The following is a 19,619-nucleotide window of genomic DNA, read 5'->3' on the forward strand; positions in this document are numbered from 1 at the left end:
TTATAAAAAAATTATTACCATTATCTAGTTTTGATCTGCATTATCATTACATCCATATTTTTACATGACATAATGATAATGAATATACAAATACAGGTATGTGTAAATAATATGTAATATGTATTACATAGATAAAAGTAATATGTATTTTATACATGTAAGTATGTACCTACATAATATTAAGTGGATATCTCATTATTAAGTACAGTATTGTGCACTTATGTAATGTGACTAATGATGTTGAGGACAAAATAAAAAATAAGCAGTATCAAGATCGTTCAGTCCATTTTCCCTAGGGTTGCACACTCAAAATTTTGATTTCCCTAATTGCCATCAGATTCTGGTTTACCTATACTTAACTGTATAGTGCCACAAACTTAACTGACCCGGTGACGGTGTCACTGATGTCGATTTTTACTACTGGCGGCGCGTAGTTCCAGTTTTTTTCTCCGGGTCAGTTCAGTTTGAGGCACACGTAGTATATTATTATTAGTCTGTGGTGGCACTGTACGTTATAATCACAGAGCAAGTAATATAGCTAATAGCAGTTATAATCAAGTTTAATAGATACAGGGCCGGACCGTGAACTTGTGGGGCCCTGGGCTGAAACTACCCAGGGGCCTTTTTTTTTGGAAATGTTCATATTTTCTTAATACTTACTTTCACAATTTTGTTATTTTAACATATTCAAATTTGATTTTAAATCGTTTTATTAATTCAGGAGTCTATCGCGGACAAACAAAGTACCTAACACGTAATTTTTTTATACATATTTAGATAATATAAAAAAATAATTAAATAATGTTATTCATCCATACTAATATTATAAATGCGAAAGTAACTCTGTCTGTCTGTCTGTTACTCAATCACGCCTAAACTACAGAACCAATTTGCATGAAATTTGGTATAGAGATATTTTGATACCCGAGAAAGGATAAAGGCTACCTTTTATTGCAAAATATGTACCACGGGCGAAGCCGGGGCAGACCACTAGTTTATTATAAATTAGTAAAAGAATCTGACAGTTATGTTATTTAAATAATAATTTAGAAATTAACCTTTCTCCATTTTTGTGCTGCAAATTCTTTTATTGGTCATCACATTGCAAGTCTTTTGTTAGATCACAATGTAAATAAATATGTAAATACATAGTAGTAAAACGTAAATAGTTATATATTGACACCCTAAAAGTTGTCTCAAAACCTACATATGGTAGGGTCTAAGCAACTATTTAATTTCAAGGTCAAATGAAAATTCAAAATGAAAATTCCCGGAACATGCCTGGGAAATATCCGGAAAATGCCTGGGAAATGCCCGGAAAATGCCCGGAAAATATCCGGAAAATGCGTGAAAATGTCCGGAAAAAGTGTGAAAAACGCCTGGAAAATCCTCGGAAAATGCCTGGAAAATCCTCGGAAAATGCCAGGGAAAAGCCTGGAAAATATCCGGAAAATGCCTGGGAAATGCCCGGAAAATATCTGGAAAATGCGTGAAAATGTCCGGGAAAAGTGTGGAAAACGCCTGGAAAATCCTCGGAAAGGCCTGGAAAATCCTCGGAAAATGCCAGGGAAAAGCCTGGAAAATATCCGGAAAATGCCTGGGAAATGCCCGGAAAATTCCCGGAACATGGCTGGAAAATATCCGGAAAATGCCTGGGAAATATCCGGAAAATGCCTGGGAAATGCCCGGAAAATGCCCGGAAAATATCCGGAAAATGCGTGAAAATGTCCGGGAAAAGTGTGGAAAACGCCTGGAAAATCCTCGGAAAAGGCCTGGAAAATCCTCGGAAAATGCCAGGAAAAAGCCTGGAAAATATCCGGGAAATGCCTGGGAAATGCGTGAAAATGTCCGATAAATGCGTGAAAATGTCCGGGAAAAGTGAGGAAAACGCCTGGAAAACCTCGGAAAAGGCCTGGAAATCCCCGGAATACAGGGGAGGTGTACTTATTACTTTACAGATATTTCCCGGAAAATGAAAATTCCCGGAAAATGTCTGGAAAATATCCGGAAAATGCCTGGGAAATATCCGGAAAATGCCCGGAAAATATCCGGAAAATGCGTGAAAATGTCCGGGAAAAGTGTGGAAAACGCCTGGAAAATCCTCGGAAAATGCCAGGGAAAAGCCTGGAAAATATCCGGGAAATGCCTGGGAAATGCGTGAAAATGTCCGGAAAATGCGTGAAAATGACCGGGAAAAGTGTGGAAAACGCCTGGAAAATCCTCGGAAAATGCCTGGAAATCCCCGGAATACAGGGGAGGTGTACTTATTACTTTACAGATATTTCCCGGAAAATGAAAATTCCCGGAAAATGTCTGGAAAATATCCGGAAAATGCCTGGGAAATATCCGGAAAATGCCCGGAAAATGCGTGAAAATGTCCGGAAAAAGTGTGGAAAACGCCTGGAAAATCCTCGGAAAATGCCAGGGAAAAGCCTGGAAAATATCCGGAAAATGCCTGGGAAATGCCCGGAAAATGCCAGGGAAAAGCCTGGAAAATATCCGGAAAATGCCTGGGAATTGCCCGGAAAATTCCCGGATAATCCCCGGAATACAGGGGAGGTGTACTTATTACTTTACAGGTATTTCCCGGAAAATGAAAATTCCCGGAAAATGTCTGGAAAATATCCGGAAAATACCTGGGAAATATCCGGAAAATGCCAGACATTTTTCATATGATATTTTCCAGACATTTTCCGGGGATTTTCCGGGCATTTCCCAGACATTTTCCGGATATTTCCCAGGCATTTTCCGGATATTTTCCAGCCTCTTCCCTGACATTTTCCGAGGATATTCCAGGCATTTTCCGAGGATTTTCCAGGCGTTTTCCACACTTTTCCCGGACATTTTCACGCATTTTCCGGACTTCACGCATTTCCCAGGCATTTTCCGGGCATTTTCCGGGCATTTTCCGGGCATTTCCCAGGCATTTTCCGGGAAATTCCCAGGCATTTTCCGTATATTTCCCAGGCATTTTCCGGATATTTTCCAGACATTTTCCGGGAATTTTCATTTTCCGGGAAATACCTGTAAAGTAATAAGTACACCTCCCCTGTATTCCGGGGATTTCCAGGCATTTTCCACACTTTCCCGGACATTTTCACGCATTTTCCGGACATTTTCACGCAATTCCCAGGCATTTTCCGGATATTTTCCAGGCTTTTCCCTGGCATTTTCCGAGGATTTTCCAGGCCTTTTTTCGAGGATTTTCCAGGCGTTTTCCACACTTTTCCCGGACATTTTCACGCATTTTCCAGATATTTTCTTGGAATTTTCACGCATTTCCCAGGCATTTTCCGGATATTTTCCAGGCTTTTCCCTGGCATTTTCCAGGCTTTTCCCTGGCATTTTCCCGAGGATTTTCCAGGCATTTTCCGAGGATTTTCCAGGCGTTTTCCACACTTTTCCCGGACATTTTCACGCATTTTCCGGATATTTTCCGGGCATTTTCCGGGCATTTCCCAAACATTTTCCGGGAAATTCCCAGGCATTTTCCGGATATTTCCCAGGCATTTTCCGGATATTTCCCAGGCATTTTCCGGATATTTTCCAGACATTTTCCGGGAATTTTCACTTTCCAGGAAATACCTGTAAAGTAATAAGTACACCTCCCCTGTATTCCGGGGATTTCCAGGCATTTAAAACGCTTTTCCCGGACATTTCACGCATTGTCCGGATATTTTCCGGATATTTTCCAGGCTTTTCCCTGGCATTTTCCGAGGATTTTCCAGGCGTTTTCCACACTTTTCCCGGACATTTTCACGCAGGCATTTTCCGGGGACATCCGGAAAATGCCTGGCAATGCCTGGATAATTCCCGGAAAATGCCTGTAAAAGTCCCGGAAAATGCGTGAAAATGTCCGGAAAAAGCGTGGAAAATGCCACTTCAAATTTGCGAAGTAATTAAAGCAGAAAACCAAAAAAAGAAAAAGAAAGCTAAAATCTTTCATATTAAATGTATATGGGATATTCATATTTCATACTTAATGTATGGGAGGGTTTAAAGATAATTTTTTTGATATTTCTCGATTTATTTTTAAAAATTTATTACGGCCATTTTACTCATAAGGTTAAGTACTTTCGATATCAGTTTAAAGTTTTTTGTTATCTGTAATACTTACGGAAAAATCGCCTGTGCACACTTAACGATTACACCCTGTATAAGTATTTACAGACTTACAGCTGGGTATCTCGAATTCCGAGATTCTTACCTAATTTAACCTTACATGACTAGGCCATAACTCGTTCGGGCTCGTACATAAGAGTTAAAACGCATTCAATAACGCATTTCGTTAAAAAATGACAAATGTTTATAAGTATATAAATTTTTAATAGTACGTTGATAGTTATAAAAAAATTATTTCGGTGTTAGATAGCCCATTTATAGTGGAAGGCTATTATATCATCAGGCTAAGACCAACAGGATCTGAGCCACGTGAGTGAAATCGCGGGGCGCAGCTAGTTATTATTATGTATAAATACCTATATAAAATAACCAAATAGTTTCAATAAATGAGATTTATTTTCTATAAGTTGAAAATCAACATGCAAACATCCTTTTAGGTACATGTTAGCAAAAGTTATTGAAGTAGGTAGTTATGCGATTTTCATCAATTTTTTTTTCGAAAACCGACTACAGATTTTTTTTCAAATTATCGCCCATTGTTTTTATCGGGGTATGGGGGCCCTTTTAACCTCGGGGCCCTGGGCTGCAGCCCATAAAGCCCATGGGTAGATCCGGCCCTGTCCGGCCCGGCATCTATTATAGATACCTATAGCTTTTTGATCACAGTGATACAAATACAGTCATATATAATTGTTCCATTTATTCTCAATATTTTGACCCATTCAGTAGGTAATTGAAATAATATATAATAGAGATTTAATTATTTGTTATTGTGTGAATGATTTTATGGATGCTTCCTTTTAATTGAAATAAAAACGAAAATACTGCATTGCAGTGTAAAATATTTTTATGCTACATTGCTTTGCGTATGCTACATGATTATGCAGATTTTGTAATGTGAAGTTAGGTAGAATCCGACCGTGCTGCCCCCACACCACCGAACGATGAAACTTTTGCTCACGATGTTCACCTTTAATGGATAGTTCCTCCCTTTGCTTCAGAGGGCGCTTGATACCTTGTTGAACAGTTAGTTGAATTATGTATTTGTGCTTTGCGGCATTGTGTTATGTGAAGTCAGATGCGTCGATTCATTCATCATTATAATTTGAATTTTATAGAATAATCAAATATGATCTTGCTTTCATTACTATCAAAAAGTTTATAGTGGCATGGCGCCCTCATTTTTACAAACTATGTTTGTCATGCTGTAGGTACAGTCTACTGATTATTTCTATAAAAATATTCAGTGGGGGGGTGGGGGGTAGGTACGTGGTTCTATAATAAGTTCTAGTAATTTATTTTACCATCACTTTACGAAACTATCTTTTCTGTATCAGTTACTTAAATAAATGGGTACTTAAAATAAAACAAAAATAAAATTTTCATAACATTTAATCAATTACATCAAACAAATAACATACATGATTGTAACTTCGGCAAGTTGCATTGATTTAGACCGACTAGAGATCGAAGCGACGCAGAACGTGGCTTACCCATGTTGAGATTTACATCAGGCGTTGCTTTGTGTTACTAACTAACCTTTTCTTTTATGTTTTATTATCATTATATGATATAACCGTTAATTCTTTGAAGTATTCATTTGAACAGAAACTAAACGTTTCTTTGTTAATTTTAAATTTCGTCAACATCAGTTCAGTTCGTGACACAGAAGCAGCACCCATTTTACAATAACTGCACTGTAAACTTAAATAAGTAAAACTACCAACAAGTAATTCAATTCGTTGTTAAATGCGTTGTTTTGTGCCTTTTCAACGAAATATGGAAGACTGAGCTATCTTAATACAATATAATATGTGATGTCAGTTTTAATCGATAACTTGACGTAATCATACTCCATTTATCTGTTAAATTACATCTATAGCAAACAATAATTGATTTATATAATCGTTTAATATTAACAGTAAAAAATTGTTCATATAACATAATTAACATCATTTACTCCCGTGCGTCGAACCATTTGACGTGCGTATATAAAAAATAATAGTTTAACAATCCGTATTTCCTATAAATAGAAATAACTATATTTTAATAAGCTATAAGATCCAAAAGTTTATATTCTATATAACTTTGGCAATAATTGTATATTTTGTTTGTATATTATTATTATATATTGTTTGATATGGTCCCCGTGGCAGAGAATAAAGACGACCCATTTCAACTCGTATAACGTACTTAATATTTTTATTTGGCAATATATTGTGTTAATTCGGAATGTTAAGGTCAAATATAATTATAATAATTAAATACGTTGAACAGTTGAAAGTTGTCGTATTATATTTGAAAGGCACGTCACCTTCATAGCCCTTTGCCCCGATTGTTTATGTTCATAACATTTCAATTAGAAACACTGATAAAACACTGTATACCTACATTATTCGATCAACTCATTATATGATTTTGTTTGATGTGAAAATAGAAAATAAATATAGTTAGCAAGTTCAAATAAAAATCTAAATTTATACAGTAAAAGATAAAATTGAGGATGTAGAGTTGTGAGTGTACGAGAATGAAGGTTTGATCGAATAATGTCAAATTCGAAATTTGATTGTAGCAGTTGTTATGTTGGCCAAAACAATTACGTCGAATAACACCAAATAATTCGCGCATATACTAACACGTACTTATCCTAGGTCTATATAACATACAATGGCACATTTAATATGTAGCATTCGACTTTAGCTATAAAAATGAACATCATTATATAATTATATGTTACCGTTTGCTCTATATACTTAAAGGCCTTAGCATCACCTCTTATTGCGATAATAAGGTCCTAATCTAATCGATCGCGAAGTAAGGGGCGATAATAAGATCTCAGTACTGTTTCTTAAAAATAAACTCATGCTCAATTACTTCACTTATGTCTACGCGTCTACATTCTGTGTGCATCTTTGAACGGAGTTCAGTTAATTTTGTATATTAAAGCCGATTTACAAAAATACCTTGAGTTCATAATACCAAATTGTGCGTGGTAAACATCATAGAAAATATTGAATTGTATAAAATCTTGTTGTATATGTCTGTTACAAAATTACGTAATATTTACTGGCCGTGTTATTAGTTACAATAGGCTGGCTTAAACTTAATACGACCAATAATTTAGTACTGTAAAAATGGCTGTTTTATTACAAATATCGGAATGATTATCAACAGACTGTAAACCACGCGTCAGCATTCAACACATCAACAAATAACATAAATACAAAGCTATCCATTATTTACATAAAATTCGAAATATTTCAACTTACCAAAATACACATCTCATAGTCAACACAATTATACATACATAATTTTCTAATAGCAACGACGATGCAGCGACACCGATAAAGAACGAACGAATCTCCATTTTGTTCATTCGGTCACTCGGTAAGTACCAATTGTGAAATTGACATTCGTGTTTGTCACGATTCCTCATAAATCGATTAGCCCTGTAATACTGACTCACTTGAAATAATTGACACGCAAACGCACCAATTCATATATACTTTTAAAAATATGAGAATCATTTTGTTTCACACGCACTGAGAGATTATAGTCAGGGAGTCGTACATGAGTGACATTTATTAAAAATTCACATAAAAACTGCTTTGAGCCCTCACACGTCACTATGTTACGCGAAAGCGAGCCGACACAGGCCGTAGTCTCGAGCTACGGAGCCGCCTTCACACTGCAACAGACGGCGCATGTTACTTTACAGCTAATTCATACTAAAACGTAAAAGTTAGTCTAGTATGTAAGTTGCAGTTGTTACAAGAATATTTAATACATTAATTTCTATCTTAACTGGTATCTTACTACGTTAATATTATTCCAACACCTTAGAAAAACACAACAAACATTTAGACTAAAAAAGTTATAAAAATAAGTACTCTTGAAACAACAGCGGTCACAACCAACTGAGGTGGTCGTCGTTACGAAAAATTAAGAAGAAATAAAAGTAAATAAATACCATACTGGCGTTTGTTATTTCACTTTCAATTGAAATGTGACTAAAGATTAATAATATTAGTAAAATATTAATGGTAAGAAAAATGATCTTCAGTCGTTTCGGTAACGCGACCGTATACACCGCTGTCTAACATAATACTGGGACTAGGTTTGGCAATATCTTTACTATAATTCGAGCTAACAGCATTGGACTAGGAGTAGTAGACGTCCATGTTGTAGTACTCACCTTGGTCGAAGGTCGATGGGTTGATGTACGAGAGCAGGTCCTGGTCGCTCATGTCGGTGAGGCCCTGCACGGGCGCCGTCATCTCCTGGCTGACGGCCTGGCTGACCGCCTGGCTCACGGCTTGGCTCACGGCCTGCGTCACGGCCTGGCTCACGGCCTGCGACATCGCCTCCAGCGGCGTCTCCGCGCTCGGCTCCGCGGGCGGCTGCGTGTCCGTCGTCTGCATCACGCCCGACCCACCCACGTTCTCGTTGCTGAATATGTTTGCCGTGCTGATCGCGGACTTGACGAGCGCGTTCATTGCGGAATCGGAGGTCAGTATTTCCGCAGCCGCGTTTAATATCATCGACTTTACCGCCGCGGGGGGTGTTTTGACCGATGTCGGTATATCGGGCATCATCATCAGTTCCTCCTGTGTCGGCCCGGACTGTACAACTAGAGGATTGTGCATCCTTTGATTGTTTTCGCAAAGCATGCTGGGTGACACTTGCGGATTGAGGATCACATCGGGTGGGATAGTGGAGGGGGGCATCGGGGGAAGGAGTTCGTTGGTGGAGTTGCGCTGGACGACTGCCGCGTTTGGACTCAGTAGAACATCTGATGCATGAGATGCTGTGGACGGAGACGTAGCGGAGCCAGACAAATGGTCTTCCACTCGCGAGTTAACGAGCTCGTCAAGTTTGGCAGCGTCCGACGGCAAGATAGCGGCCGTCGCTTTCATCGCATCTTCCACTAGTGCCGTCATCTGTGCGCTCTGCTGAGCTAATCTCTGTTCGATCTGCGAAGCTTCCATTTTTGTCATCGCTCCAAACGGATTGTACGAACCCTCTCCGTTCTGCTGCACTTGGTTGTACACCATGAGCCTCTGCTCTGTCGTCGATTGTAAGACGGTGGTCGGCATCGCCGAGTCAGTCATCATCATTTCCGAATTGAGCACCTTCATATCAGTCTCCAAGGGATCCATTTGAGTCTTAGTAGAGATTAGTTGCTGCATGGGATCCATAGGCGCCATCGGCATGATGGGCGGGTCTACGTATATCTGACCGCCATTATCGGAGTTAAAGATAGCCGCGGTGACGGATTCCACCATCTTATCAGTTTGTACCTGATTCTGAATCGCTTGGAGGGTCTGCGTGAAAAATGCTTTAGGAGATTGCGGTTCACTCTGCGAAGATGTGGAGGGGGATAGCTTTATGGAGTCGAAGCCGCTGACGAAGCCGACCTGTGGATAGGTAACTATTGATTAATATTATGGCATTTAAAGCGAAATTTCATAGTGATTAATGAAGCGATCCTAAATTGCGCGAAGCTAGAGCGGCATAGCACAGACCTGATGCGACGTATTCTCGGACTTGAGGCGCAGGTCCATGCCGGCGAGGTTGTCCGTCGGCAGCTCGTCGCACTCGTCCCCGTCCGCGCTGTGCTGGCTCGACTCGTCCGCGACCTGCGCCCAACCAACAACCGACCCTTACTCGTCGCGGTACAACTCAGACAACGAAACGATCATATCCGATGACTTTCGACTATATTGAAACTGTAAATCTTTAAACATCGTTAGACTTTATGAATACAATGAAAAAAATACAGAGCAAGGAAATTTATGAGATGTCACTCACGAAAGCGCGGAAATCGCCGGGTGTGGCGTGGTGTCTAATATATTACTATCATACATGACGATAAAATATAAGTCGTGAATGGAGTGGTGTAAATAGGTCGCGATTTACGCGCTTTCGTGGGATATTAAGTATCAATTGAAAAGAAAAGTAAGCGAATATTGAATCAAATTTCAGTCAGAACGCAGGGGTCAAATAATGAGGGGATATGAATGAATAAAAAATAAAAATAACAATTTACCTCGCTTTTGAGGCCGAGCGGCGAATGCGGGTCGGGCAGGATGACGGAGGGGCGGCGCGCGGGCGGGGCGGGGGGCGGCATGAGCGCGCCGAGCCCCGCCGCGCCCGCCGCGCCCCACCACGCCACCGGCCGCGCCTCGCGCTCCTCACCTGATGAAACTGACGATTAATATGCGACTCTGCGACGGCATACGTAACGTGCCTTTCCGTTCGACAACATCCATCGCAGTCATTTTATGCAATTTGGTTTTGTTCTATTGAAATATTTCTGATCTCACCCGGATGGATTGGAAAATAGAACGGCCGATGTTTTTATTCAGCCACCAAATATTATCGAAAGTATCACATAAATTAAACTTAGCGCCGATTCGGGTGGGTACACGGAAATTGAAAATTGTAGGAAAATTAAAATGCAGCTGTACATTTGAAGAATTTAAAACGAACATTTTAATATTAGTACACTTTCCAGTTATTAAGGACATTTATTTTAATCTAGTACCTGATAATTTACAATTGTCGTCTTCTATCTCTTGCAAATCTCTTAAAATTATTCCGAACTTAAAATTAAACATCAAAGATATTATGAAGTACTTTTAAAATGACTGTAATGGATCCGGAGCGTTCATAATTGCAAGGCACGGACTAAATCTAAATTCGGGAGTGTATGGGGGCTGAACTGTAAATGTGTGCGTGTCTTTTGTTTAGTTTATTATTTATGTAGGAGTTATAGGGTGCAGTATAGTTTTGGTAAGTAATTTATGTAAGTGTCAAGTGACATTGTAAAAGCTACCTCATTTTTTAACAACATAAGAACAAAAGTATCTATACTTTAATTTTTTAATACATGATTCCATTAAGAATTGTTTTACACAATTCTATCAGCATCTGACACATCCATCGATTCCATTGTGATGTGCCGTATCGATTTCTGTTAACCCCACATTTATTTCAAAAAATACAATTTAAAATTCAAATATAAAAATTAATGTTAGAAATTTGGCGCTACTGACAGTCACCTTTTACTTTATTTTTTTAAACATCTATTAAAGTATGTTCAGTGAGGTATTATTCTGTGGGTGTCATTGTGCAGTGGCATAGTAAGTGTCTATTGATAGTGTGTGTTTGTGTGTTCGTATGTCAGTACCATAGAGACGCGGGCAGGCGCGAGCTGGCTGCCGGCGAGCGCGCTACCTAGACAGACCTAGCTTGAACAGAGCAGAAAGAAACAGTACGCATATACGCATCAGTCATTTCTTTCAATACTATATTTACTAGGTAAAAAGATTAACTTATATAAACATACACATGCACATGGATGACACAAGCAAACGACGGTTCAAAGCAATCGGTTATACACGCTTGTTGCGCACAAAATACGCATAGGCAACGATTAATTATTAGTGGTTAATTTATTATTTACTTTAAAATTATAAATTGGATTTTTAATTGCAATGATTGCTTATGCGTATTTAAATAGCCTTCTCATACAATAACGATGTGATTTCACATACATAAATATATGCACCATTTTAATCAAATTAGTACGTAATGGTTCATCCATAGTTATTTTAAAAACATTAGTTTCGGTATAAGAATGCCTAGTTATGAAGCTCCACTGATATCGAAATAAGCATTCGAGTTCAAAATAATGGTTAACAATTGTTTCGGTTCAGTAATTTCTGGCACATTCGATGTGAACGAATGAACGATGAACGATTCCAAATGTTCGACAAAGCGTGGCTCTATACAGTTAGTGTAATTACATAAAATTCTTACAAATGTATCGATAAAAATACAGCAATTTTTAACATTTATTTTTACATTGAAGCGACATAAGGTTAGTTATCATGCAACATGTTACAAGTGGTACAACGATTATAATGTTTCATTTGCATATGTTTATGACGCTCGCGCACTTTGCTGCTATCATGACATTCATTAATAAATTATCAATGAATAGCGTTAGACGACATTGAAAAATCTTTCTTAAAAATTGGAAATAGGAAATTTATTTTTAAAAGCCATTTTGATAACCCAATATAACTGAAGTATGGTTCTATTTACGAATTCAAAGTAAACGAATTAACGTTTTCATTAGTTCGTTAACTTAAAAGTTAATTTTATATGTTAACGATCTAATATTATATTGTGTTTTTCAGCTTATTTTTATACAAATGCGATGTAATATTTATAATAATAATGTTTCTAAACATCCGATTTGTATCAAAAACAAAACAGTTTTAGATTCAAATTTAGATTTAACTATGAGATGATGCTGAAATAAACATGTCATGTTTTATTGAGTTATTCATGAGTATTATTTTAACCCCGAGTTATTTTCAATACTTTTCATATCCAAAAAAAAATCAAATCCCGCGCGTCCCAAACGTCAAACCCCACAGGCAAAGGCTCACAGCCATACAGCCAAACGTCACTGTCAATGTCATCTGTCAAAGTGCGCGAGCGTGGGTAGGCGTTGCGTATCTTGTGAGACGTACCGATCGGGTGCGCGTGGTGTCTGGTGCAGTGCAGCGGGCCGGTATCAAGTGATGGCGGCGTGTAAAGAAACGCGTGCGGTTCGGACGCTTTGCCGCCGGAGCGCACGAAGATCTGCACGTTGATCGCTTCGGATATGTCCGTGCGCGCGAACGCGGGCACGCAGCAGACTAGGTGCGTCTGGAATTATATGAACATAACAATTATAACTTCTGTATGGAACAAAAAGTTGAATTAATCGTCACAAATATTAAAAATGCGGATCTGAATCAAATTAAAATACAAACAAAAATATTATGGCGCCTAGAGTATTTTAAATAAATGCCTATAAAAATATTTTCCTGTTACTAATTGCTATGTTAAAAATAACTCCAAATTGATGTAACATCAATCAATCGGTCCGGATCGATTAAACAGGTTTATGAATACAAATTATTGACCAGTTAAATTATAATTACTTAACACTCATTCAGCGAACTTGCTCAATTATTTCGTGCGTTTGTAATTATACTTTGAAATAATCGGTAATTTTAATATGATAAGTGAGTGTGAAAGATAATTGCACATAACAATCCTGTAAGTAGTCCTCAGGACTGGACAACTTAATTTATTTGCAATTACATTGCAAATACAATTTAGAATAAAACTATCTTTGCCTATAAGTACTTTTTAACATAATGACTTCTATCTGAACTTTGGCCGCTTTTGAGGTAAACAACCCATCTCATTGGACAAATAGAGCCTATTCGATTTTACTTCAATCTCTAGCAAAAGATGAAAGCTATTATTTATTTAAATTAATTATCTATAGAAAAAAAAACAGTTTTATATATACATGGTAAAGATCCACACCTGCTGTAAGAACTCTTTATCCGGCACCACCTCCTCCTCCCAGGGTCTGCCCTCATGATGACCACGGAACACCACCCGGGTCTCCTTGAGGAAGTTCTTGCCGAGGAGGTACAGCTCCAGGCCACCAGTCGCTGGACAGGAGACAAGGGATTTGCGGCAGACCTCTGGTACTCCGGGAGGTTGGGCTGAAAACGAGTGCAATGTTTTTATTTATTTTGGACACATTGTAAGAAAAAATGCTCAGTATGTATTTGTATATGTCTGTGTATCTGTGTGTTAAACGTGAGTGTGTGTTTGTGTTTACAATATAAGTAAGTGAAGTCCCATGTCCCAAGTAGGGTAAGGGGCAGATGCATTATGCATACATCTGTTTCACTGATCGATTATCTTTAGGGACGAGTAGGTGATCAGCCTTCTGTGTCCTGCCAGACCAAGATATTTTTTTTTTCGTCTCCACCGGGAATCGAACCCTTCGGTTCTACGCTCACGCGTCAACCACTGTACCAAAGAGGTTTTACAATATACGTACTGCATATGATCTGCGTGGAGCACACTTGCAGCGTCTCCGCGCGGCCGGCCGCGTCCACGATCTCTGTGCGGAACACCATGCGGCACCGCGTCGACTTCTTCTTGCCGCGCGCCGCGTGTGCCGCAGCACCACTCGCGCCCAGGGTTTCGCCGAAACGATGCTCCACGTCTACGTTCCGCTCCTGTTTGATATATTATATTGTTGTAGTAAATGGAAATTTGAATCTATACTATATACTTACTATAATAATTATAAAGATTATTATAGTATATAGTATAGATTCAATTATAAAGAGGAAAGGTTTGTAATATGTATGTATGGTTTTCACGCATAAACTGACTGACGCGTTACTGAACCGATTACAATGAAATTTAGCACACATAATATAGAGGGTAACTTGGATTAACACATAGGATAGGTTTAATCCCGGAAATCCCACGGGAACGGGAACTATGCGGGTTTTCCTTTGAAAACGCGGGCGAAGCCGCAGGCGGAAATCTAGGGTGATGTATGATTATTGTAGTAAAGATGTTTTATTTTCAAACTTGTTTAATATTAGAGCCCTGTATTATAATAAAAAGACGTCGAGACTTAAATGGGTTGCGATATTTTTTTGGTGGACATTTAATTTAGTTGACCAAGATCGGGGTTATATGACATAAAAATAAGAAGAGTGTGTGTGAAACAATAATGTTTTGGCAATTTTTTCCGCTAGCTACTTTCCGGTCACAATGATAAAAACAAAGTAAATAGATGTCAATCCAAACATACCAAATGTAAATAAACAATCTTTACAAAAATAGGTAAAACATCGTTGTTTACAAAACAATAGTTCAGCGATTGATAGCGAGAGAAAACATTGACCATCCCAGATAGAGTTATGTAATTCCAATTGACAAAAACAATCGCAACATCTCATCTTGAAGTCCTGGAACTTTCTCAGAATGGTTGAGGAAAACGCAATGAGTCAGTCCATTATTACTATTGTGTTAAGATTATTGCTCCAGTAACGGGCGCGTCGACCTCTCGTGATAAGCCACTGAATGGGCACAAAGGGCACCCGCCGGTACTAAAATAACATCCGACAGATAACCACGTGCATGGTTTGTTTTGAGCTTCCTAATTGATGGTAGAAATGTTCTGTTATGGTTTCCACAGCGAAACAAATTTGCCAGAATTTGGGGACTTTAGATGGATTCTATTCGATTCTGATTCTTCTTCTTCTCTTTCGTACTTGTATCAATAGCTCATAGATGATAGATATATCACAAGTATATCAGTCAATAAAAATCTTTCAATTAAAGACACTAAAGAATTTAATTTGTGAGCGGCAAAATAAGTATATTTTTTATTAAAATTGCGTTAATTGAAGTAGAATCTTTTTTTATTATTTTCATGGCCTCGATCGAAATTTGAACTTAGTCCAGAAGCTGTATAATAACGCCCTATTAGACATTATTAGGGAGAAATTTCTATGAAGCATTATCAAAGACACAATTCCTTGAAAATATTTTATCATATGAAAAATGTGTACGTAATTCTACGAAAATTGAATAATGAGCCCGAAAATTGTGTCTATTTTCCCTTTCATGTTCGGTCAAGGCCGCTACTCTTATTTTATGAAAGGAATGAATATTCGAATATTCGTTATTATCCCTTACAATGTTTACTAACAATTTTTGCATTTAAAATTTGTTTTAACGTTGAAACATACTTTTTTTTACGAAAGCCATTAAAGTTTTTGTAAAAAGCTTAATTAGTGTTCTTTAATTTTTAAATGTATTATTTGGAAAATTATTTTATTTATTCAGTATTTAAAGCCTTATCTTCTTGAACCTGTTTTAATAAATATTGTATTTTTTAATTCAGTCATTGAAATTTTGAAGTAAGGGCCGATAGATGTTTATCAGCGCTACACATAGGGTTGCCAGATCCAGGCTGATCATTTCCGGGACATTTCTGGGGCCCCGAACGGAATCGAGAGTATTAATATATTAATCGAGTAATATTTGGTCCAAGGCTAAACTACGTAAGAATTACCAAGAAGTAATGGTTGATAAAAAAAAATTAAGTACTTTTTTTAGAAAATAAAATTTAATTACTTTCCTAAACTGTCAAATACAAAAAATGTAATTCAACTTTTCTAAGTAACTTTTAAGGCCTACCTAAATATGACAAATGAACTTTAAATAGAAACTGAGATACTTAGTTACTCTTTCAGTTATCTGGTATAGTTAAATCCCGAAATATAATTTCTTCGTGAAAGGACTGGTTTATCTTATGTTTGGCAAAAGCTATCGGGCAATCCTCGAAATACATTTGAATTTCGCCCTTTGTCTGAAGTATTTTTACTCAAACCTAGGAGCTCCTAACTTTTCAATCAAACGTCTTTTCAATCATTGTTCTGTTTTGGTTTGGTCAATTCTAGAAGCGACTGCAAAACATGTTAGTGAACTTAGCAGATCAATGTCCAGCAGATCAAAAAAAAATGTGAATTATCGCATGCAGTTGAGTTCAACAGTTCCTGATACTTTTTAGAAATAGTTCTGGCGTTTTTACCCTAAAAAACGACATTTGAAAAAATGATCTGCCAACTTCCCGTAGCAGATCATTTTTAGCAGATCAAAAAAAAAGGAGTTCTTATAGCATGCAGTCGATTTCTACATTTCCTGATACTTTTTAGAAATAATTCTGGCGTTTTTTACCTCAAAAAACGATATTTGACAAAATGACCTGCCAACTTCCCGTTTTTAGCGGATCAAAAAACAAATTGAGTTCTCATCGCATGCAGTTGAGTTTTATAGTTCCTGATACTTTTTAGAAATAGTTCTGGCGTTTTTACCCTAAAAAAACGACATTTGAAAAAATGATCGGCCAACTTCCCGTAGTAGATAATTTTTAGAAGATCAAAAAAAAATGTGAGTTCTTATTGCATATAGTCGGGTTCTACAGTTCCTGATACTTTTTCAAAATAGTTCTGGCGTTTTTACCTTAAAAAACGACATTTGGCAAAATGATCTGCCAACTTCCCGTAGCAGATCATTTTTTTGTTCAGGTAAAAACGCCAGAACTATTTCTAAGAAGTATCAGGAACTGTAGAACTCAACTGCATCATGCATGCGATAAGAACTCACATTTTTTTTTGATCTGCTGGACATTGATCTGCTAAGTTCACTAACATCTGAAAAACTCGGTCAGTCGTCGATCTCATTATTTATATAAACAATAAACGTTAAAATCAATTATCATTTTTCATCAGGAAAAATTATCATTTTCCTGACAGGCCTCACCCTGTCAGAAAAATGATAATTTTTCCTTTGAACCTTAACCTTACAAACAAATAAATTTCTCCAGGTTTGACGAAAATTGTTTAGTAAAAGGCCGAAATATTACATTTATTTGGGTTTTGACCAAGTCATTATGTCAGACCTGAGGATTGACCAGTCTAACCAACGAGTGCCCGAGCTTCGGTGTTTGACTATAACATATCAATTAAACTTTGATAGAAAATCAACATCAGGTATTTTGTAACATAAATAAAATATAGAACAAATATTGAGAACTTTATTACGATTACCTACTAAAACTTTGGTAGATAATAATCATCATTTATTATCTAATACAAAAAACTAATAGAGTGCGGATCGCGACTCGTCGAGCGAAGTGAGCCGCTCACGGCTCACCCCTGCCCTCGCTCACCTAACGCAGCGAGAGAACGCTATGTTTGATTTGACTTTTGCAGCCGTATTAACATTGTAAAAAACTAGTATTTTTTCATTCCGGGACAGCAAAGTAAAATTACTGGACACGGGACAGCACGCAAAATTCCGGGACAATCCCGGAAATCCCGGCCATCTGGCAACCCTAGCTACACAACAAGTGTATGTAGCATACTGAGTAGCGACCCTTTTTAGCACTACACTGATTAGGAATAAGTACCTACTATTTTTTTTTTCTTTTTAATATGTTGCTTTTGTTTTGTGTGTATTTTTTTTTCTTTTATTATGTGTGTGGTGTTGAATAAACTTTTTTTTCTTTCTTTCTTATATTGCTTGTCAAACAAGGCAAAGCAAATCGAGCAGAATTATGGCAATATTCCGAAAACATATCGAATACAAGACTACACCTATTAGCTCAATCAATTCCCGAATCCGATATATAAATCTAATCATCCCTATTACCAAAATATCGCTTACGTTAAATTATTGATCCTATCAAAAATCATTTCCATCAAAATATATCCGTTTACTTCTATACAATTCTTTTGGCATTACGATGAATCCTATTTAAGGCTATCCTTGCACACCACATACCTTCAAGATCCCCACGCAGTCGCACGTAACCTGCCAGTTCTTGGCCGGCTCCAGGTCGATCTCTATGACCACAGTGCCGTCCTCCTTCCTCTCCTTGCAGGGGGTCGAGTTCTTGCCCGACACTCGACATGCTTGGTAGAACATGTGCGGTGCTACCCGCCCTGTGTCTGTGCCTATGAACACCTGTAGGAAGAATTATTGTTAGTATTTAAATAAGTGCATTTTTGCCGGACATTTGACATGCTTTGGTAAAAAAGGACTAGGTACTACTCGACCTTTATCCGTACCTATGAAAACTTGTATAGAGATATATAATTAGCATTTTAATAAGGCAGGCTAATACTCAGAGGAAGGGCAAATGTTAATTGGGTTTGTTTTAAATTTGTAGGGCATATTATGTAGTCAGTATTTCAGTTTTAATTAAGTCAGGATAAAGGCAAAGGCCAATTTTACTTCGATTTAATTGTTAAAAACCTGTAGGGAGATACATGTAGCCAGTTTTTTAGTTTATAATTAAGTCAAGATAAGGGTATAGGGCTAATTTTAATTGGGATAAATTGTTGTTGATACCTGTATAATTCACAATTAGTTTTTAATTAGGTTTTCAGAAGGGTTTGATTGTTTTGTTTCAGTTCGCTTCGAAAATAGCAGCGTAAAATGCGAGATTTGATCACATTTGTGTGTATATTTATATATTCCGTTTTAGTAGCGACTGTATTGAATTACGCTTAGGAGAACCAGGGACTTTTTGTAGTGAAAATTAAAGTTAACGGCGAAGTATAGGGTGATAAATAATTCGTAATGAGAACGGCTATCGTCCATTGACGTCATTTACTTTGAAAACTAGTTATATATAATTTTATTCACACACTTTACTATATTAAAGACAAAACGAAACGAATTTAGTATTCGTCCTAAACAAATGGAGATTATTCAGAGTAAATGCTATAAATTCTCCTGCAAATAATATTAAAAGGCAAACAATTTTTGTCGCACACTTCTAGTTACTTTTATGGTTGTCCTTAGAAATAATTTCATGTGTTGAAATATGAATTTTTGAGCAAGAAAAGTACCGTTAAGTTATAACATTTAAATATAATGAGAATTCCTTAAACGCCATGTTGATAAATTTTTATTCACACTTTTGGAATCACATAAATATCGTGATTTTTTGATGGACCCCTCCCCCCCCATTCGAGCCTCACGTGATTAATGGACAGCCCCTAAGGTTGAGTAAAGTGTAGGGTATGGGTATACAG

The 19,619-nt window shown here is 37.5% G+C and overlaps 1 protein-coding gene across 4 annotated transcripts in view; it reads right to left on the minus strand.

The window, feature by feature from the left end:
- Positions 1-5,498: 5,498 nt before the first annotated feature.
- Positions 5,499-19,619, minus strand: part of LOC123706274 (nuclear factor of activated T-cells 5) — a 107,752-nt gene continuing 93,631 nt past the window's right edge. For all 4 annotated transcript variants that reach the window (XM_045655459.1, XM_045655461.1, XM_045655462.1 and 1 more), the window contains 8 exons: positions 18,361-18,543; positions 14,048-14,228; positions 13,519-13,703; positions 12,669-12,846; positions 10,172-10,320; positions 9,648-9,761; positions 8,318-9,539; positions 5,499-7,810 (listed from right to left, as the gene is read on the minus strand). In XM_045655459.1, the coding sequence (XP_045511415.1) occupies positions 7,806-7,810; positions 8,318-9,539; positions 9,648-9,761; positions 10,172-10,320; positions 12,669-12,846; positions 13,519-13,703; positions 14,048-14,228; positions 18,361-18,543 (2,217 nt within the window). In that variant the 3' untranslated portion in view covers positions 5,499-7,805. The remainder of the gene's footprint in view (positions 7,811-8,317; positions 9,540-9,647; positions 9,762-10,171; positions 10,321-12,668; positions 12,847-13,518; positions 13,704-14,047; positions 14,229-18,360; positions 18,544-19,619) is intronic.

The sequence above is a fragment of the Colias croceus genome, chromosome 3 (genome assembly GCF_905220415.1).
Source record: "Colias croceus chromosome 3, ilColCroc2.1".
In the NCBI taxonomy this organism is placed as follows: domain Eukaryota; kingdom Metazoa; phylum Arthropoda; class Insecta; order Lepidoptera; family Pieridae; genus Colias; species Colias croceus.